Genomic DNA, 23314 nt, shown 5'->3' on the forward strand with positions numbered 1-23314 from the left:
TCATTTTGTTTGGTCTTTTTTCATTTTTTACACCATCTGAAGATGCCAGCTGCTACACAGCACACAACTATTTTCTTTTTTTAAGTATCTGACCTGAATTTTGATGTAGGAGTATCCGTGTGATGACTAGAATAGCCTACCACTTCATTATACATGAATACAACTGTGCAGATTTTTTTCTGTGAAGTGTTCCCCTGGCCTTGAGCAGTCCTATATATACAGGACAAAATAAGAATATTAGCTTATTGGCTTAGAATATGGCTAAATAACCTGCTAACTGAGACTCTCTACTTTCGCCTTTCACTCTTTGCTGTGTTCTCACAGAATTGAATGTAAATGGGTTAAAAAATTTCTGTGGCCTCGCAGAAACAGTTACCAAACTCAGCTACATCTTTGCAGTGCACTGCCCAGCGTTATTATCAAATACAGCACCATTAAATTACAGCTAAGTTGATTCATGCACCGTCATGACAACGTCAAAACAACTGCCCTCGTAAACAACAGAAAACATCTCCCAAATGGTTTATTTGATTGCATTGAGAAGTTAAAACTTTGGGAAGATGTGTTCTGTGGAGGTGGTATGTGTGATAAAAAGATTGCGGCATCAGGGCTGTTTGAAATAATAATAATAAAAAAAAAACGGGCAGCACCCTGAACACTGCACACTCAAACTGTCTCAGCTCTAAAACGACTCTTCATTGGGTTGCATTTTTGTTATGAACTAAATTAACTACATTACCAATATCATATATCATTAAATTTTCAATAAGTCTTAGTCTACATTCTAGAATCTAGAATATTGCACTATATTATAAAACACTGTTTCAACAAATGTGAAACTTTCAAGATGTAACAGTAAGAAACAGCTGCCCAGCAGAGGGGCAAACATACAAGAACTGCTGACTGCTGGTACAACAACATACTTTGTGCTAATTACATAAAATATGGGAACACAGATTAAATAAACACTGAAAGAACAAAGCATAATAAATACTGAATGACTACAAAAATAATACTTCATAACATTTAGATAATCCGTAAGGGCTTGGACAATGTAGGAAGAATCTAAAAAGATTTTCTGAATTAAACATTCTCTCTGGCTGATAGAAAGAATAAAGAAAAAGAGGAAATAATGAAGTTTTTGCTCATAGATTTTTCTCTGCACTCCTGTTTATTTCAAATGAGTAGCTCCTTGGAAAAGCTTACCATAGACCACTGCATTACTACTTTAAAGGAGTTAAAGTAGTAGTTTGAATAAAGTTACCATTTTGCAGATCTGTGGTTTCCTTCCAGCTCTAAAAATATACAGTAACGCTTAAAAGGAATCACTGTGTTAATAAAATAAAAGCAATTTGGTTGCAGGTAGGTATGACAGTATAACAGTACTCTAATATCCTAGTCCTTTTCCAACTTCACAGATTTGACATAATTCTGGATCCAGACAGATGAACAAAGCTGTAGAGGATTCTACAATGACTGACAAAGCAATAAATAGGAAATAAGTTATAAAAAAATGTATCATATTTCAAAAGTGGAGATTAAATCTAAAAGCTTGCCCGTAAAAAAATACTTAAATATATAATTATGGTGTATTATTCATTATTTCATATCTTCTTGTTCAGAGAGTCCTTGAAATATTGACTGAAACTAATAGTTTCAGCAAATAGTTTGTAATGTTTAAATCTACACTGTAAGTTACTTTTCTATATCAAACAACACAAATTGCTAACACAGCAAGTGATCACAACCTTTGGAATGGTAGTGCTTTGTAGTCGTATTATACTGGAGTATGTATTTGCAAACCACAGGGCAGAAGTGGTGACCTAAGCTCTTGCTGAGACCAAAACCACTACACTGAAACAATGGTGTTGAATTCACTAGAATCAAATATGTTCCACATGAGTAAAACATATTACATTAACATATTCTTGCCTACAGCAAGTAACTTGAAAGAACTAATGTATTTTTATGTGGAAATCATGTACAAATAGCAGAGAAGGAATCAGAGACTAGTTCAGCAATGTTCACCAGATGCTCGGTCAACAGAAATAAAAATGGAGTGGCTCTTATTGGGAATGATACCTGGACATAATGGGTTGCAAGCCAGTTTCTGGATGGCCTGGCCTTCACATATGGCTCCCCCGTTGAGTGGTGCTGGGTTCGTACAGCTGCGCGTCCTCTTCTGGAAGCCTCTCCCACAGCGGCTGTTGCACGCCGACCATTCGGTCCACGTCGACCAGCCTCCGTTCACTGTTGCCGCAAAAAACAAGAGCCAGAAGTTTGTTTTTTTGTGGAGTTTAAATGCTTGGGGGGGATCAAAGAGTCATTTGAAATAAGCTGAGACGTCCATTTGCTATTCATTATGCATCTCTTCCTTTGATGAGAACAGAGAGGGAAGCGCTAAAGGACTGAGTATGTTTTTCCACTGCGGTGGCTATTTTTCACACAACTGCTGTGGCTCCAGAGACAATGGCAAAATCCATCCCTCCCTACTTTCTATGACAGAGCACAACTCAAGAGGCTGGGGCTGGGAAAGAGATTGTGGCTTTGGACAACTTATGGCTTCTTCTCACAGCGTGAGAAGTGATGCGCTTTTGGGCAAACCATGGAATGAGCAACTTGAAGGAAGCAAAGCAGAGCGGTTTCTTGTTAAATCCTGGGGTTTCCACCCCCTCACTCGTGCTCTTTTTTACTCTCTCTGTCTTTGTCTGTCTACCCAATGCTTCTTCTGAAGCTCCTTCTTGTGGCTGCATTGGAACTTCTACGGGTCTGATGTGCCCTCCTGCTGTTCATGGTCTAATCAGAAGATGCGCTCCTTATCTCGGCTGAGCTGAGCCGAGCCGCGCTCTCCTCGGACATTCCGCAGCCGCAGCCGTGTGACGCAAGCTCTCTAGAAGGACGGATTGCAGTGCATTCTTCGGAGGATGAGCCGACTTCAAAGCTCCTTCCACTCCGTTCTGTCCTAATGGGCCGCAGTTTAGAGCTGAATAGGCAGGCTAAGGGATTGTGACCCCCGTCCCCCCAAAAAATCCAGGCCGGATTTCTTTGCGGCTTTTTGCAATTGCTTCTCTTGGACTTGCTTAAGCCACACATGGCGAAACCCATGAAACCCCCCCTTTTCCGTAATGTTTTTTTCCTCCCTTTTCCTAGCAATAACAAAGCAAAGGCATAATGGTAATGGAGGGGAAAGAACTTAAAATAATGGAGCTGCGCTAATCCCTGAGCTTTCAGGGCCGCACGAGTGATTTAAAGCCCGGCTCAGGCTTCAGACAGGAAGTGAACAGTCAAAGATTGAGGTGAAACTAGACCCTGGTGACATCACCTGGTCCTATGGGCCTGTGGCCGATGAAAAGGGAGTGAGGAGGAATGTTTTGCAGGCGAATGTGGGACTTGGGAGAGTACAGTAATGCAAAACCTACCATATTTATTTTTTTGCTAAATAATCTTAATCACTGAAAAAGATGAATATAATGTACAATAACAAGGTATGTTGTAAGAGCCGACCATTCAGTTGAAAGTGGAGCAAGCGCAGATTACAGAGGTTAACTGTAACAGACTGAGGGGTCAGTTGCTAGAAAAGTTGGAAGCAAACACAATTAATTCTATATAATTCTATGTTGTTAGGATCAGACCAGCTTTACAAGCATACATAAAAGTATATGCATCAAAATAAATATTCATGAAAAGATGCTGTCTAAATCACTGTAAAAGTGTAAAAAGGGCTATATCTTCTATCTATATCAAATAGACTAGAGAGATTTTATTTACATAACATTTGGTTTATCAAATGTTCTAAGAATGAGTAGAAATAATATGTACTTCATTCATTGTTTCCTCTGAGAGGCTCCATTGTAACACCACGTTAAAACCAACTCCACCATGTGGAGGCTGTACTTTAGCCTGGTTAGCTCATGCTTCAGAATGGTGCAGTTTAACAGGCACCGTAAGGGAAACTTAAATCATACAGGTATTAAAAATAGGAGTAAACAGGAGTAAAAAATAGATGAAAATTGTCAGATAGCAGTGAAAATCAGCCATCTTTGATGGTAAGACAATATGAAAAAATGGTAAAAGCATGTTGTACTTGAATCTGTATCTAAAATAAAAAAATCCATTTAAATTTTGCAACATGATTTAGGTTGTGCCTTGAGCTCCCCTGTAACTCATGAGAATTCCCCTTTCTTTGGTAATGTAAAGGTCAAACAATATATATTATAGAACTACATTGTTATATGTGGTTTTATTTATATGTTTGAGTACTAGCCATAAGATCATTTATTGTTTTTTTTATTCTTAAATAAGTCTTAAATGTAGGCCCTCTCCTTTTTAAGATTGTCATATTTGGTTGATGTGCCCTTTCCAGATAAAATCAATATTAAAAATAGCTTCAAAAACAAATTTCTGGCCTTCAAAAAAGCAACAAAAGAGCAGTGAGCAGTCAAGAGCGGTTTCTTTGCAGTTGCTACTGTCTCTCAGAAGTGTCGTCTCTCAGAAGTATTCTCTTTTCTCCTGTTTGAAACAGTTGCAGTTCCACCAGGCTGATCTCATCACTCACTTCGCTCCCAACCAACGGCAAAGCAAAGACCTCCTCCATTCACCTTATTTTGATGCTTTGGGTCATTTTTTTTCCAAGACTGGGGAGCAATTCCACCGAGTCCTGAAATGAGGAAAGGGAGTCGATTTATTACTTGGAGGGAGAGTGAAAACAACCAGTTGGAGGGTTTAGGCGGGCCTGGGATTTGATGTGACAAAAAAAACAGCTATGATGGCAGCAGGTGGGAGGCTTTCACTTGTTGGGGATATCTTTTTTCCACTGAGAGAGTTTTACCTCCCCTCCCTTTTTACAGTAGGCTTGCAGCTACCGTGCTTTGACTTCCCATCACATCAGCCCGTCAGCGCAAACGCCAGGTCGTGTTCAGTGGAGGATTTCCCTCGTGTTACTCCTTCAAGATTTCGACAATTGTCTGAGAGCATCAGCAGGGGGTCCTCCTTAAAATGGTTCCAGCTTGTCAGCACATCTAGCGCCTCTTAAGAAGAAACGTCTTCCTGCTCTGGGGAGCTCTGAGGCGAGAGCAGACTTGAATAAGCCTTATGAAGTGACGGACTAAGGTTAGAAGAGAGCTCCTGCCACCAAAACAGCTCAGTTCAACACTGAATCCCTGAGTAATGAGCAGCAAAGGAATCTATCCAAGCTTCTAATCACACACTGGCAGGCTTGGTAATTAAAATCAGGCTTCTGCTTCCAACATCTCCATATCAAAGTTAAAATGACTAGATAAAGATATCAGAACAAACTTCAGTCTGGATCAGACAGTCACGAGAGATAAATGTGTAGTGATATGGAAATGTGAAGTGGTTGGTTTAAGGTCAACATTACCATAGACTATAACAGTGGCTGTGGTACTTCTCCTCTTAGCCACGATGTTCTTGGCTACACAGGTATAGTTGGCGGTGTCGGACAGACGAGCCTGTTTGATGATCAGGTTGTGGTCGATGGTGATATAGAAGTTACGGTCGTCCGCAGGGTCGATGACCTCTTCGTTCTTAAGCCACTCCACCTGCGGACACAAAACAGCCAATAGCTCTGAGTCATAGCCGGCTGCTGTTACAATAGAAACATTTTCTTATGGACATTTTCACATTAAGCCAATTTGCCTGTACAGAAAACCAAGCAAAGTATTCAATGGCTCTCTACACAGTTCCCGCTACATCTTCTAATAGTTCCCGTTTATATTTCAATAAAGCGAAATAGTGGTGGACGTGTTTATGTCTGCAAAGGCCGAAGTTTCATAAAACGTCAATACCTATCATGTTCTCTTTTTATTCGTCCCAGAATAAAGCGATGTAGCCCTGTCAGACACGCTGTGAAGGAAATACAGAGTTATTCTTGGAGCTTAAAGCCTCCTCGACCTCACCTTATGAGCTTCCTATTTCCCAATGATGCCGATATTGGACCTGAGGTCATATCTGGAGAATGTGTAACTGTTTGGAAGCTTTATTTGACCATAAATCAGCCTGATTTTTTCCTGCTCAGCCCTGGGGAGGCAGAGCCACAGACTGTGGCCAGTCAATACTGCGGTAGACAGAGCAGTGTGTCTGGGATGGCTGAGATCTATGGTGAGCTGCTAACGTGCTCTGCTATCATATGTCTGGAGGCTGCTTGGCCCGACTTCTGAGGCGTTTGTAGGGGGAGGCAGTGAAAACCAGTGAGGTGTCCAAACTGCTGACCATTACGGGTCATAGCTGGCTCTCAATATTGTTGTGTTTTAGAGAGCAGGGGATGGTTGGGAACAGTAAAAGCTTTCAGACACTACAATACATTTATCTCTTTTTTTTTTTTTTTTTTGAGGGAAAGAGACAGAGAGCAGGGAGAAAAGAGAGAGAGCCTCTGATTCAGCCAAGGAAGGTGATTTCAGTGTGCTGACAGTTTAATAAGAAGGTTTTTACTGACTTGTAAAACTAACGTAAACACCTCAAAAATCGCTAGGGCTCTTCTGGGACGTTTTAGTGCCACTCTATATCTCAAGGATTTTCCAAAGACAACAGACTGTCTGATTCTCTCACAGAAAGCCTAGCACTACAAATCTGTGCAGCTATCATCCTCATCAAGCTATAAGCATCACAGTCTGTATGGAGCAGAACAACTAGGAGGGCGAGGGAAGGTCAAAAAGATGCTACTGAGATGTACAAGCAGAAATGCATGTGTCCTTCTTCTGGGAATAGCACTTTTGATTGAGTAAACACCACAAAACAAAAAAGTGAAGATAAGATTAAAAGCATGACTGAAAAGTGAGAAATGCTGAGTCGACACCAGTATGTCTGCAACACAGCACGCTTTTAAGAGTCTCTGCTATTCGTGTGGAAAGACAATGGGTGCAGTGCTTGTGTACAAGCAGCCAGTCTGTCTTTCACTGTGAGCAAAATCTGAGCAGGCTGATTCACTGCTGGCCTTGCTTGATTCACCCCAACACTAAAAATACCATTCTGTTTGATGGCTTCCTCAAGTCATTAAAGGGATCAACTTATGATAAGAGCAAACTATTGCATATGATCGGCAATTTTCTATTTTATCGTTTCCCATTATTGTTTATAAATATTTAATAAGTCATCTGTGTGTGTGTGCGTGTCTTAGTGTATGTGTGCGCGCTGTTTTGCAGGGCTGGCTGACGGAAAAGGCTGGACATGCAGTCATGTGATGCTGTTGTGATCTGTGATATCCTATACACTCCTGAATTCCCATGAAACTGAGTTTGATACCAACCCCCTTGGGCTCCTCCACTGCTGGGTAAGGCTCTTATCCCTCTACACTTACTGACCATGCAGACTCAGTGACGTTAGAGCAGGTTTATAAGCTCTAGGACGAGTATCATTGTTATGTTGCTTATTGTTAAGGATGGTCAATAAAGCAAAAATATAACATCCTGATACATTTTGCTAATTTGTATCACAGTTTTTAGTTTTTCTGATGTGTATGTACAAGTCAGAATGAACAAAATGCACCAGAAAGACAGCAGCACGTTTTAAAAGGGCTTGAATAAAATGTACAAAAATAAACTAATAGCAAACAGGAGAAAACGAGTCCATAAATTAACATAATGGTATACTAGGCTGACATTTCACCAGGTACTTGTTAATACCAGAGATGCATGACTGTAATCAGTTTAGATCATAATCTGCACATTTTTGCTACAAAGACACAATTGGCTATTGTCAATTTACCATTCTAAGTATCTGAACAATCAGTGTTGTAGTTTAAATCAAGTAAACAATGTATAGCTCCAATTATTTGCCTTTGTGTTTCTAAAATAACACTTTATGCAATTAACACTATTTAAATATGATACTGTTTTAATGGATGACTATTCTGTGACTTTGGCTAACAGACTAGCGCAGGGGTCTTAACCTTTGCAGAATGAGCACCTTCTTCAGGTTTGAAAATGTATCATGACACCCCCCTTCCATCCCCACAGGCCAGCCCACACACACCCCAAAATACACTAAATCTAATCACTGAATAGGATGACCTGGCCTGCATTCCTTACCTAGCACAATCCATAAGTCCTTTCACAAAAAAGTGCCTTACGTTTAGCTCCCTCAGTAACAAAGTCACATAAATGGATATTTGTAATCTTTTTCTCCATGGGGGTGGACAAGGCAGGCAAGTACAAGCAGTGGCTGTTGAAGTGGTTTTGGAGGGAACGCATAGGTCACTAATAACTTCATGAGTTAATTTAACACAGACAAGGTGAGGTGAGCTTCATGCCTGAAGAAAAAGAGCAATAAAAATGGTCCAGAAAAAGCCCATTGGCCAACTTGGCTCTAAGGAAATCAGAATTGGTTGTAGAAACTCGACTAATTAATAAACAGTTTAGGCAGTTACTAATCACTAGTATGTGAGTGAGTCAGGTCATGACTTTAGCATATGACTATAGTATGAGTACAGACTGTATGACTGAAAAAGGAGTGAGAACTGAGAATCTGGGCTAGACATCTGGTCAGCTCCAGCTTTGAGGTAGAAGTCCAGTCCCCCCTTGATAAACAGAAGTACGGCTAACAGGTAGAATTGAAGAACAGGGTGGAGACGGGGTGCAAAACTTTAGGCAAAATGTAAGAGAAAAATGGAAATGTGTAGGATGTTAGATTGGACCAAATTTGTTGTTTGTTTCTCTAACTATAATCTACGATTGGTCATTTTTATTATACATGTAATTGTTGAGTGTTCATGAAGTACTGACAACATCCTTGATATACTCTGAAAAGTGTATAACGCTGTAACTAATCACAGTAATGATAACACATCGTCACACTGCCCACATGTTTGGTTCCTGGATTTAGTTCAAACTGAATGCATTTGCACTGAGCTGGCTTTATATTAATGCAACATCAAACCTTGCGATACTTCAACGCAATCAACATAATGGCACTATTGAGGGGATAATCGGAAAGAAAGTAAAATCAATGAGGATTACATACAAATCCACTGGGCACAAGGCAGGCTGAAGTGATTATATGCATCACTCAATTTTCTAAAGCAAACAGGCAAACAAAAAACAGCCCAACAGGAAGCAAGGTAGATGAGTGTGAGTGTGTGTGTGTATGCTTGTCTGTGAATGCTGCCATGCCTGAACACGTGTTTATATGCAGCGGTATGAGTATGCATGTGGGTGTGTGTGAGCTTGCATCTAAACACCGGAATATTTAGGTCTGAGGAATGTATTTGTTTGTTTAACATATGGACCTAAATAAAGAATTTAAAATGCATCTGTGTTTGTGTGCAGGTGCCTGTGTCTGTGTGTGCGTGTCGAGATTTTTGAGTATGTGTGTGTTTCTACGTTTGCGCGTGTGTGTATGTATCTGTGCTTATCGCAGCTGTGTGATGCGAGGCTGCTGATTGGAGCAGGCATTCCCTGCTGGGTTGGTGATCCTGTTATTTTTTGCTGCTGCTCCCAGTGGAGCAGGAAGTCTGGCGTCGACTCAGACTTGAGAGATACCACCCTGCCTCCCTCCCATCCACCCCACATCACCCCACCCCACCCCACCCATCCACTCCACCACCACCACCACCACTTTAAGCAAATATACTCACCTTTCGTGAGGGCTGCAGCAAACGAGGCTGGTGCCAAGTGCAAATCTGCGACTGCTAACTGGAAGCGATGGACTTAACTGCGAGAGCACAGGGCCATGAGCACCTGCACGAGGGGGGATGTTTATCAGCAGACAAGGCTGCGTGCCAGGACAATATTGGGCTGCTTACAGCAATTTCCCTTTCAGGGTTAGTTTCGTGTCACCAAGGACTAGACAATGTAGTTGAATGAATGAACAAAATGCAAGCGAACTGATTCTGCTCAAGTTGAGGGGACAGTTGGGTTGGTTTAATACTCTGGCTGAGACAAATGTGATTAATAGTCAGAGTTAGATGTACACAATTTGCTCCCTTACTGGGTAAGACTTCATTTGTATATGATGAGGTCCCAGGACACTGAGTAGTGATGGATTTGGCAGGTTGTTGGGGCGGGAGGGATTCCCAGAACCAAAAAAAGTAACAGGTGCATAAGACATGTGAGGTGTCCCCATTATGTTCTTACAACTAATGAGTATGTTAACAGCGCTCTTAAGCACTGAACATTGTCTTCTAATGCATTAGTAGCTAACACACTGATGTCACAAGCCATTGTTTCTGCTAAACTCTTTTGAGGAAAGAACAATCACAGCAGTACTACGCAAATTTGTGCATGATGGACATAGAGTTGGTGCTGTTTTTATTACTGGTTTTGTCAGATAAAAATCTCAATTTTTTTGTGTCATTTGAAAATATCAGCTGCTCTTTACATTTATTTATTTTTAGACACAATTAATTATAAAATATTACTATGTTTTACTTGATTTTTCAATGCAGATCATCATATGAACATGAGTGCCAGATCCACTAAATAGGTGCTGGATGCTTTTTGCAAGGTTCCAGAATCTGGATCCTACTTGTTCAGGCACAAATTAAGCCCAACCTTACCCCAAATCAGCCAAGACATTCATGCCATCTTCAGCTAGCTTCTTTAGCTGTGCACGGTAGCTACAAGGCTAATGTAGCCAGTGCTGGAAGTACTGCCTAAAATTCTGTTATTCTTCAGTGATTTTAAATAGACTTGCTCTCACGCTTTGCAAGACATACTGTTAACTACAAAAAATGGACAATGGACACTACTAGTGTTTATATCATGACATACTTGTCCATTATTCATAGATAACAATATTCTTACAGTTCCAGAAACCACATAAGCAAGTCTTTTTGAACAGCCTTCAACACTGGTAGGGTATATAACCTTCCATTACTTGTTAGCTATTAGATATGGAGCACCAGAGTGAAACTAAAGAAACAAAATCCAGACAACAAACGAGTCTTGGCTAATCAACTGCATTTGGAGTGAGGGAGAAATTTTTTAGCCCAATTATTCTTTTTAATCATAGTCTACGCAAAAGAACATACATATTCAAAAGTGACTGCATAAAAGAGCTGGTAGTTCAACTCCTCCTCATAATCAAGGACTCGGTTCAAAAGTCAAGTGCTGCCGAGTAAGAGTGCTTAATTAAAAATGGAAGGAAAGAAGCAGCTTTTTGGCACGGCCGAAAGCGCACAACGGATACAGAGCACTGATGCGCTGTCTCTTCTGTCGCCAAGTCTGTGGGGAGACGACGGAACGGACAGTTTCCCTCAAGAGTGCGGTGAACAGTATTAGTCTGTCAGAGGCCTCACTTAGCCTGCTAGCAATAAATCAGACCACATTTGCTCTCACTTTTTCTTTCTGTCTCTCTCTAGCTCTACACTTTGCTAAGAGGAGACATCACTGCAGCAGGTAAATTACATGTGCTTTACACGTGACCACTCTGCTCACGAATGAATGCAGTGTGAGAGCATACATGTAATATTACTGAAGTGAGTGTGTGGTGTATGTATGTGGATCAGTGCTTTTAGTTCTTAAAATCATGGAAAATCTGCATCAGGGTAAAGCGAGAGAGTGGAAATTGTAACACGTATGTGTTGACTTTCTCACGTAGCAACACACCCACATGTATTCATGTACACACACACACTCCAGTATCCCCTCTGCCACGCACCGTTGTGTACGAAGAAAAGTGTCTCCTTTCCATCTCGTTTTTTGTTATGCCCCCCGTTTTCTCACTCTCTCTCCAGCTTCTTCCCACTCTCTCTCTCTCCCTCCCACAGACGATGCTCTGCACTCGTTACTGCCTGATTGTCACCAAGACATTCATAGCCATAATTGGCACATTTCTTGTCATTAACGGAGAGAAAATTGCCACATGTCAGCTGTCATGAAAAGCAGAATTTTTACCCTCAGCAAAGGCATGAAAGACAGAAAGACAGAGAGAGAAAGAGCAAGGGAGAGAGACAGAGGTCATACTGTAAACAGAGTAGGATGGAGGGACACAGACTTCTCCTGCTCCTCCGAATCCAAATCTGCACTTTTCATTTAGATAACTAAGGCACCGGACAGCATGACCATTCTCTGATTAGCACCTACGCTGCCACTAATATTCATGCAGGAAATTAAAACAAATGGTCATTATACAGTGCATCCGGAAAGTATTCACAGCGCTTCACTTTTTCCACATTTTGTTTTGTTACAGCCTTATTCCAAATTTAATTATATTAATCTTTTTCCTCAAAATTCTACACAAAATACCCCATTGTGACCATGTGAAAAAAGTTTTCTCGAGAGTTTTGAAAATGTATTAAAATTAAAAAACAAAGAAATCATATTTACATAAGTATTCACAGCCTTTGCCATGAAGCTCAAAATTGAGCTCAGGTGCATCCTGTTTCCACTGATCATCCTTGAGATGTTTCTACAGCTTAAATGGAGTCCACCTGTGGTTGATTGGACATGATTTAGAAAGGCACACACCTGTCTATATAAGGTCCCACAGTTGACTGCATGTCAGAGCGCAAACACCAAGCATGAAGTCAAAGGAATTGTCTGTAGACCTCCGAGACAAAATTGTCTCGAGGCACAAATCTGGGGAAGGATACAGAAAAATTACTGCTGCGTTGAAGGTCCCAATGAGCACAGTGGCCTCCATCATTCGTAAATGGAAGAAGTTCGGAACCACCAGGACTCTTCCTAGAGCTGGCCGGCCGTCTAAATTGAGCGATCGGGGGAGAAGGGCCTTGGTCAGGGAGGTGACCAAGAACCCAATGATCACTCTGTCAGAGCTCCAGCGTTCCTCCGTGGAGAGAGGAGAACCTTGCAGAAGGACAACCATCTCTGCAGCAATCCACCAATCAGGCCTGTATGGCAGAGTGGCCAGGCGAAAGCCACTCCTTAGTAAAAGGCACAAGGCAGCCCGTCTGGAATTTGCAAAAAGGCACCTGAAGGACTCTCAGACCATGAGAAACAAAATTCTCTGGTCTGATGAGACAAAGATTGAACTCTTTGGTGTGAATGCCAGGCGTCATGTTTGGAGGAAACCAGGCACTGCTCATCACGAGGCCAATACCATCCCTACAGTCAAGCATGGTGGTGGCAGCATCATGCTATGGGGATGTTTCTCAGCAGCAGGAACTGGCAGACTAGTCAGGATAGAGGGAAAGATGAATGCCGCAATGTACAGAGACATCCTGGATAAAAACCTGCTCCAGAGCGCTCTTGACCTCAGACTGGGGCGACGGTTCATTTTTCAGCAGGACAACGATCCGAAGCACACAGCCAAGATCTCAAAGCAGTGGCTTCAGGACCACTCTGTGAATGTCCTGGAGTGGCCCAGCCAGAGCCCAGACTTGAATCCGATTGAACATCTCTGGAGAGATCTGAAAATGGCTGTGCACAGACGTCTCCCATCCAACCTGATGGAGCTTCAGAGGTACTGCAAAGAAGAATGGGCAAAACTGCCTAAAGATAGGTGTGCCAAGCTTGTGGCATCATATTCAAAAAGACTTGAGGCTGTAGTTGCTGCCAAAGGTGGTTCTACAAAGTATTAAGCAAAGGCTGTGAATACTTATGTAAATATGATTTCTTTGTTTTTTAATTTTAATAAATTTTCAAAACTCTCGAGAAAACGTTTTTCACATGGTCACAATGGGGTATTTTGTGTAGAATTTAGAGGAAAAAGATTAATTTAATTCAATTTGGAATAAGGCTGTAACATAACAAAATGTGGAAAAAGTGAAGCGCTGTGAATACTTTCCGGATGCACTGTACGTATAAGGAGAAACATTAGGAGCCAATTATTAGATTCTGGCTGGATCAAGAGAAGCTGACATCAATTTAATTTTGTGCAGCTGGGTGTGTTGTGGGGGGGGGCGGGGGGTAGTGCGCTTGCATGCCACTGCGTGATAGTTAGATGTCGCTGCGTGATTGAGTGCGGGTTGCAGACGAAGGCAAACCAGCATTAATATCTAATGAAGCACAGCAATTGCTTTAAATGGCAGAAGCATTTAAATAATCTTTAGCCTGATCAGAACAGGAAGGCAGTCTGCAGGAGAGATCCAGCAATAACCCCCCTCCCCCCAACCCATCCCTCCTCCCCCTTCCCCCCCGAGCCTAACTGAACGCGCTCAGCCTCCAGCACGCCCTCCCTCCATCCCTCCTCCACACAGGCCTGAAACAGACCATAGCAATGTCTCCTCCAGGGTTTGACTTATGGCTGGGAAAACTACATCAAAAACAACAGCAATCTCGCTGGCCTGTGATTTCGGGTGTAATGGGGTGGTAAGATCCAGCAATGCTTTCAAGATGAAAGGCCCCCAAAAACAAAGAAATGAAATGAAAATGTTTGTGCTCCAATCTGCTCCTGCTTTAATCGCCTCCATACTGTTCAGATGTGCGGACCCAAAAAAAAAAAAAAAGAGGGTGCATACGAACAAATGCAAACGCTCCGCAGGCGCCACAATGCACAATAATTCGATTCTTCTGAATAATTCACGCTCCGAACTCGAATGGGGTTTATTGGGGAGAACCAAAGAAAATCACAACAGCCCTGTTTACTTCAAGAAAAAAAAAATCAGCAGGAACCTAAGATAAAAAAGACTGCAACAAATCCTCACTGAAATAAATATTTCATAGGAAAATCAGCAATAGTGGTTCTTAGCTCTCATACAGAGGACAGAAAGACTTAAACACAATTGTGGTGCTATTTTCCCATGAAGGTTGAGCAACTTCTGAGAAAATGCGCTTCAGTGTAATCAGGGATGCAAGCCCACAGTTGGTCTATGAATGCCAGGACACAGTAGGCTGAAAAACTCTCTCTCTTTCACACACATACACACACACAATGTGAGAGCGTGAGTGGGAGAGAGAGGTGATTAATAGGTGTTGTTAGAGCTGGGCATGAGAGGCTCTCTCTCTAGACTGGCTGTGGGGAAAGAGACAGAGGCGAAGCCATAAGCCCTCTCTGGATGGCCCGTGCACAGATGTCCTAATTAACACTGAAGGTCGAGCAGACTGCTGAGGTGTGCTGAGACAGCCCCACCTCGCAAGCCTCTCGATTGCCTTTTTTCCTCGTTCCCACCTTTTCCACCATTCTTTTTCATTGTCCTTCCTCTTCAGTGGGTAGCCACGCCTGTCACTAGCGTGTCATGGAGCTGTCAGTCTGCCGTTCTGCTCGGCTTGGTGCAGAGCTGACTGGCCACACGATCGAAGCGTCCATGACAGTGGTTCCCAAACCTGATTCTGAAGTTTCCTAGTTTTGTGCACCAAACTTTTCAATAGCTTTCATCATTCTATGCAGCCAAGAACTGGCTACTTTGACAGGAAGGGGCTGTTTGACATGCAAAATGGCCAAACACAGATTATGTTTTTCAAAACGGTGCCTAACAGACACACATGAAACAGTGGTATTCAGAGGATATCAGTAAATGCTGTGGTAGTAAGACCAAACATTTTGAAGAACTTCCCAAACTTTTTTTCAATCCAGCCACAGCATCTTGCTCTGAAAGAAGAAACATTTGTTTCCCATTGGATTGATGTAAACTGGTACATGGAAGTGTGAACAGCCAATACAAGTTTATTGCTGTTGACAGACAATCAACAGCAAACCTGATACTCTATTGTTTTCATGGATCAGGAACAGAAAATTTCACCTCCACCAGAGGCAGCGCAACGTTTCATCAAGAATTTAATTGGCCCACCTTTGCCACTGACCATGGCGGCAGAACATTTTATGTTCTGAAAAATATGCAGAGCAGAAATGCTCCCAGACCAGGATTGAGAACCACTGCTCCATGAGGACTATCTTGAAGCTAATCTTTTGATAAACCAGTAATCATATGGTTAGCTGTGCTCTTCACTTCCCCAGTGCTCAAGCAGTAAAAGTCCAGATCGGGAGCGGCAGCAAGCAGAGAGGGAGAAATGGATGACGAGGGGGAGGAGATGGGAACAGCAGGAGGGGACTTAAAAGACTGAGGTGGCTTTTCTGGCACTTGCTGCCCAAGCTGTGATCTCTGAGGACTGTAATTTTGGCCTCTCTGCCGCATCAGCAGAATCACCCTAACCAAACTTCTCTTATTCAGCCACTGCTGATTTCAGCCAAGTGTGCTGCGTGAGTCCTTTTTTCCAGTTTATTATTTTTATTATTTACCATGAAAACCTCATGAAGGCAAATAAAGAAGAAATAAAGAAATAAGAAGAAGTTATGAAGGATTCAATCAAACTGGAGAAGTATATGCTTGGCATCTGTTGGGAGCAAAAATATGGAAATGTGGGCCAAATCAATGTGCATAAATATTAATACCTCAGAATGTGCTGGAGCGTGTGATATTATTTGTGCGATGGATATCTACGCTGTGACACTCAATGAGTTTGCGTTGGCCTTGCCTAGCTGAGAGAAACAGATCAAACTGCCAAGCCTTTACTGTGAAGAAAGACAGAGAGTGAGACAGGTTTACAGAAGGGGGTTTGATGAAGAGCAGCCAAACCGGCAGCAGTTACAGGAGCTAGACTTTCACTACGTCTCTGCTCCTTTCATGTCTCAGCTGGGACTGTCTGCTTTTCTGGTGCAGGACCAAAGGTCGGATCCATTAGAATGAGCCAGAACTCAGACGTGGCTCGGCAATAACTGGCGTCTGGGGTACTCGCTGACATTCGTCCATCCGTTGATCTGTGCAGTCAATGGGATAGGATTTGGTGCGCATACGTGTTTCCTTTCTTGATGCAGCTTTAACAAGGTTTGAAATTTTGAATCAAACCTGAATATAGGTTGACAATATTCTCTTCCCAAGTCCGACAATACCACGTTTAGAATCCAAACCTAAGCAACACTAACCAGAAACTAAATACAACACATCTAATTATAAGAACAACAGCTATCATCAGATCATTGATAGACAAAAGTGAAATAACATCTGAAATATCAGTTTAAATTCCACTTTAACTAAAACAGGAAAAAATACAGGCCTAAAGTTACGAACAGAGTAAAAAGATGGGACTTTTACTCAGTAGGAAGAAGACCAAGGTTATGATAAAAAAATGCAAAAATGTAAATCATTGATGTTATCATTGATGGAAAATGGTGGAAATGGTGGATAGCTTTCGCCTACTCAGATCAATTATTTCCAACAGAAGATCCAGCACTTAAGAAAACAACTGGCACTTGGCAGGACATTGATAAAGAAGCTTCAAATGCAAGATTCTGTCTCTACAAACAAGGATCAGAATTGTCCAGACCATAGTTTTCTTTGTGGTTCTTCATGGGTGTGAAAGCTGGACAACAAACAATCGAGACATGAAAAGTACTGACATATCTGAACTTTGGTCTTGGCGAAGACTTTTAAGAGTACCATGGACAGCAAAGAAAACAAACAGACGGATCCTCAAACAATTCAAGCCTCACGTCTCCCCTCTTGAAGCCCAGTTAACCTTATGTTGGACATATTCTGAGAAGAACCACTTTATTGGAAAAGACCATTGTTATATTGTTACATTGTTAAGACCATGTTATATTTGGGAGAGGTGAATATAAAAGAGGAAGAGGACAACCAGCAACAAGATGGAAGGATATATGGATCAGAAGAACCAGCCATTTAGAACCCAGATATTCTGGAGACACACTATCCAGATGGTTGCCAGGTGTCAGAAACAACTTAAAACAACTTAACAATAATAATAATACATTTGCGACGATGGTAAATGGGCTGTGAGAAACCTGAAAGCGAAATTCAAACCTGAGTTTAACAAATATTTGTGAAAAATACCCAAACCTGACTGAACCAGGTTCTGTTGGGTTCAGACAGATATTTCAAACTCTAGCAGGGCCTCTTGCTAATGAACAAACATATTTCCTTTTCAGCTTCCTTTCTCTCCAAAAGCCTGCCTCCGCACAAAGAGGAAACATGGTGACCAGATCGGCGGAGTGTACACTACAGCATGCACTTTACACCCTCACCCCATCGTTTAAGCGCAAGCTCTGGCCAACAACAACTCCCACTCATGGTGTGGAGCAACACAAAATCCACGGCAGCAAAGACTGGGAATTCTCCCTTTGGATGTTAGAACATTGGTGTTGTTTATAAACTGCGAATGCTCAACTGACTTAGCGCTGTGTGATTCTTAGGAAAAGGGGAGTTAGTTGCAGCCTCATTAATATTGCAGATCATTTACAATGAATGCACTAATTCAGCAAAAATGACTCCCCTTAGACATGCACTGCAGCAAACCTCAACAAAACAGAACGGCAGATAACAAGATAAAAGCGCTAAAGAGTTATAATTGAACAATTGACGTTAAATAACATTAAGCGCACAGTAGTCTGTTTCATTATAATAAGGCTAGACGCTGTTGAAGCTGTGAAACAGACACTTTCTCACTCACTCTCTCTTCCTATCTTGGTCTCTTTCTAAATCTCTCTATCAACACATCTGTCTTGTGGAAGAGGCATCAACCAAAAGCTTACTCAAAACCGCACGCCACATGCTAGACCTGTTGATTTACCAACAGTGTCAGTGTGGTTCTCATCCACATCCTCAATTCCAAATGATTAGAGTACGAGAAAAAAGTACAAGAAAAAACGGTGTATTAATGTACTACCAAATCTTAAATGTTTTGAATTGGTATTTTATTAGAAATGAATCTACAGTCATCAGCAGAGCTCATATGAGTTCAATTGATACTTCCTCCACATCTAGTGGTGTAGAAGTGGTGTGTACACTTTAAGAGAAAGTCAGTAACTCACTATGCTCTCTAGTGATTGTACAGCAAAGGGCCTAATATTGAGAAATATAACGCATCAAATGAGCCAAATGGAAGCAACAATAATACTGCCAGAACTGCAGCTCTGCCACAGCTGTTGACGCTGCTGTTTGATGCCTTGTTTCTAAACAATCTAGGCTCCTCAAATAGAATCAGAAATCATATCTGATTTTTCTCTCTTGTTTGTTTGAAAAATATTGAAATACATTATGATTTTAAACGTAACTATTTTAAAAAAGTAAAATTATTTTGCATAAACTATCAACATTGGAAACCACGTCGAAAGGAGTTTTAAACATTTCAATGGATGTTTTCTGCATTTGTATGTGCATTAATTTCTTTTTATTACAATATTTGAATGTCATATTTTCTTCTGGCATCCATAATACTACACTGCTCAAAAAAATAAAGGGAACACTCAAATAACACATCCTAGATCTGAATGAATGAAATATTCTCATTGAATACTTTGTTCTGTTCAAAGTTGAATGTGCTGACAACAAAATCACACAAAAATCATCAATGGAAATCAAATTCATTAACCAATGGAGGCCTGGATTTGGAGTCGCACACAAAATTAAAGTGGAAAAACACACGACAGGCTGATCCAACTTTGATGCAATGTCCTTAAAACAAGTCAAAATGAAGCCCAGTATTGTGTGTGTGGCCTCCACGTGCCTGTATGACCTCCCTACAATGCCTGGGCATGCTCCTGATGAGGTGGCAGATGGTCTCCTGAGGGATCTCCTCCCAGACCTGGACTAAAGCATCCGCCAACTCCTGGACAGTCTGTGGTGTAATGTGGCGTTGGTGGATGGAGCGAGACATGATGTCCCAGATGTGCTCAATCGGTCTCCTGGTAGCGCCTCCAGCCTCTGGACACTATGCTGACAGACACAGCAAACCTTCTTGCCACAGCTTGCATTGATGTGCCATCCTGGATGAGCTGCACTACCTGATTTGATTTCACAGAAGTTTGATTTACTTGCAGTTATATTGTGTTGTTTAAGTGTTCCCTTTATTTGTTTGAGCAGTGTATTATGCGCATGTGTTAAAACTGGGATTTAGATCAGCACCAGTTTATTTTAAGTGTAGTAAACATTTGTTTAATTAGAGTAATAATAAGAGGTGACTGAGCTCTGAAGTAGTTTGCAATGTATAGGTCTCACATAACAGAAATCCATGTTTTCTATTAATTGTTAAGGTTTCAAAAAGTTAAAAGAGTCTATGTAAATGGTTAAAGCTGGCAACCAGTATCATACAGAGGATTTGGAAGTTCCTCCAGCCATCTCCTAGGCTGTGTAAAATGGGTCAGGCCTCTATCCTGCAGTGTGCCAATGCCTCTCTACCCAGCAGCGCTCGGCAGGACCCCGGCTTGCCCGGCAACTGCCTGAATCAAAACGCTGCTGCCATGACAACGAGTTTGCCAGCGCGCCGGCATGCCATCACCTCTGAACCCTATCTTTATCTAAGGGCTCTGACAAGTGTCTCTAAGAGCTGAGAGAAAAGGGAAAGAGGAACAGAAATACAGCCTCTTTTCAGAGGGCAGATTTAAGTCCATTTTATGGGCTTGCCAAGACGCCGCACTTGAAAAAGGGGGTCACGGAAAGGAGGGGGAAGAAAAAAAAAAGCTGTCGTTCACTTGTGTTCCAGCTCTTTTAATGCACATAAAAGAGTTCATGGGGGGAAACGAATGGGGAAGCTCCTCATAGGGTTGCCAAGTTCTCATATCCTTGAACCCCCCCCACTCCTTAGTTGAAACACCAGCTTTTAAAGGGACTGACGGATAAAGAGAAAAAAAAGCAGAAGTTGGGAGCGAACAAACAAATAATAATAATGTTCTCATTTACTGTTTCTGAAGTCTTTTCTCGCGCACTACATTAGGCCCATTGAAATTGTATGGGAATGGAAACACAGTTTAAAAAAACTCTTCACTTTTGAATGAATGGCTCTAATGTATTCACAGTGCATGATTCATCCCAATGACCCAACTGCTGTGCTATTCTAAAAAAAAAAATGAAAAAAAAAGAAAGAAAGAAAACCACAGTCACAGTATTTCAGTGCTCTTGAGCCCAAGCCCCGTTCGTAATGTGCAGGGGAGAGCGCCAAGATAAATGTCTGCAGCTTGTTTTCCTTGTATGGGTTTGGAAGTGCTGCATCAGATAAGATGGTTCCACCAGCTTGGGCCTTGCAAAGGGTTCGAGGCAGGCGAAAAAACCAGCAAGGGATTCATCTGTCAAGACAGAAGCTACGACAGACGTGCACTTCCTGGAATGGAGTTTATTACGTTTCCGAGTGACTGGAGTCATGGCTTCTCATGTTGTCCAATTGGCCTGTACAGTAATGTGCCTCCCGAGCAATGGGTAGAGAATGAATTATCTGATTGCTCCGGCACTGGCCTGAATTCTGAACACATTCCGGTTACAAAACACAGCGTTTCATAAGCCTCATTTCAGAGACAAACAACTTGGTGAGCATTTGCATTGGAAGCGGGGTGTACGCTACATCGACAGGTGACATTCCCAAACACAAACAATGGCCTGCTCATCACAGAAGGCTATTACCATAATGCATTGCTCTCATAGACAACTACACGTTTTTGATTACATTTGAGTGACGTTTCCCTCCTGTCATTACATAATCCCAATCATTTGTGAGGGAGATTGCCATGGACAACACAATTCAAGCTCATAATACAAAAAAGGGACGCTACGGTGCGTAATCTCAGATTATGATGTTTGTAATTATGCTCATACTCCATTTTCAGGGAATCCATTTGTGATAAAATGTCGATAATCCCTCTCCTTACACAAAAGGTGAAAACAAATTAGGGTGCCTGAGGGACAGCAAAGGAAAGGTTCCAGCTATATATCACTGTAGTGGAGTTTGTGCTGTGGTTTTATTGAGTGGGGATATGTATGATAGATGTGAACTGCAGCGAAATCATACAAAAGGATGTAACGTATGAGCAACACAGGAGCACAATGGACGATTGCATTAGACTATAATCCCAGTCTAATCAGATTGTTTTTCTTCCCCGCACAGAGAATGAGTAACCCTGCGGATCAAACGTGAACTGTCGTTTTTCCCCTTCAAGCTCAACTAGCATGTCTCCTCTTTCTCTTTTTGACTTCCATCTGCTGCTGGGAGGAAGCCCTGCTTTCCCCTTCTCAAAGAGCGATCATCGCATAGTTCTGAAAATGCATATGCAACCACAGCCACAACCCATCTGTTTTCTCTCTGGGCGATTTGTGAAACTTAGACAAAAATGCTTGTGACGGGCTACGGAGGGAGACGGAAAAAGAAAACAGAGCACTAAGTGAGCAGGAGAAAAGAGGCAGAAATGAAAAGAGATATGATGTTAACCCCTTAAATGCATTATTCTTTAGGGGGAATTTCAAAATTTCATTATAATTTAATCAGTGCGATGTAAACAGTCATTCAGAGTGGTTTGATGGGAACTTACTGAGTCAGAATTGTTCAAATTGGTGGGAAAAGAAACCAGACAAAAATTCTAAAAGCTACCACAATTTAACAAAATGGTTACACATAAAGTGCCTGATGCTTGGGTCGTTGTTTTACAATAGTTTTGAGATAACTTATGGCCTAAAGCCTGTTTTATTTAACTCCATTCATGGCAGAACATGCAGGGCATTATAAGATTTTTCAGATTTGACCATTATCAGCATTACCCAGAAAAGCTCAGACACATGTAGGTTCACTTGTTCTGGGTAGTACATAAACTGGCTAGACAACATTGTAGACATTCTGGCCACTGGATGATATCAGCACCACCAGTCAATGGACCATTTACAACTTAACGTTTCTTTATGTAGAAATGATGAAAAATAATTATCAATACTAAAGCATTACGGCATCCTGAAAATACTTGAAAATTGCTTGAAGGGTTTTAGAATGCAAAATCAATCAACTTTGTGAATTACAATGACCAAACCTCTAAGTAAACACAGAGGAGTCATTATCAGTCCTTATGAATCACCTTTTAAGGCTCATTATTTAAGAATAACTAGATGTTATTCAGCACCCGAAACTAATAGGCAAGTTATGTAACGAGTTATAGTAGTTACCTACTGAGTTAAAGTAAGTTACTACATTTAAATACAATGAATTAAATAAATGTTTTATTTTTTATTTATTCCTTTTATTTCTCTTATTTGTTGCCCATTTATTTAACTTTTCTTTCATTTATCTGTATTTAGTGTGTCCTTGTAAAGCATATCGTACACTATGTAAGTAAAATGCACTATTACTGAGAGAAAAGCTTTGCCTGGAGTTTTAAACTTATCCAACAGCTGTGTTTTCACTTATTAAAAAATCCTCCAACAGTGAGCTCTGGATCATTTCTGCAAACGTAGAGCTGAGGTGAGCAGGGTCTAGTCTGGCGGTCTGGCTCTCCTTGCTTTCTAGCCCCAAATATACCTTCTCTTTGCTCAGCCTGCTGATCCCCCGGTGTCCTGAGGGTCCTGGCTGCCTGTGCTAACCTCGACTCCATACAGCCACTGCCTCTCAGCACTGCTACTAGCCGCCAGATTCTGCCATTCTCTCCTGCCAACAGGGCAGCAGATGCGCAGGGCCAGTTCTAGCACCAACCCACTAAC

The 23314-nt window shown here is 41.6% G+C and overlaps 1 protein-coding gene across 2 annotated transcripts in view; it reads right to left on the reverse strand.

Moving 5' to 3' along the window:
- unc5c (unc-5 netrin receptor C) overlaps nt 1-23314 on the reverse strand; it is a 165509-nt gene that overhangs the window by 40954 nt on the left and 101241 nt on the right. For both annotated transcript variants that reach the window (XM_017710748.2, XM_017710747.2), the window contains exons 5-6: nt 5378-5558; nt 2083-2250 (exon numbers count right to left, since the gene is read on the reverse strand). In XM_017710748.2, coding sequence (XP_017566237.1) covers nt 2083-2250; nt 5378-5558 — 349 coding nt within the window. The remainder of the gene's footprint in view (nt 1-2082; nt 2251-5377; nt 5559-23314) is intronic.

This window comes from Pygocentrus nattereri, chromosome 18, assembly GCF_015220715.1.
Source record: "Pygocentrus nattereri isolate fPygNat1 chromosome 18, fPygNat1.pri, whole genome shotgun sequence".
NCBI lineage: Eukaryota > Metazoa > Chordata > Actinopteri > Characiformes > Serrasalmidae > Pygocentrus > Pygocentrus nattereri.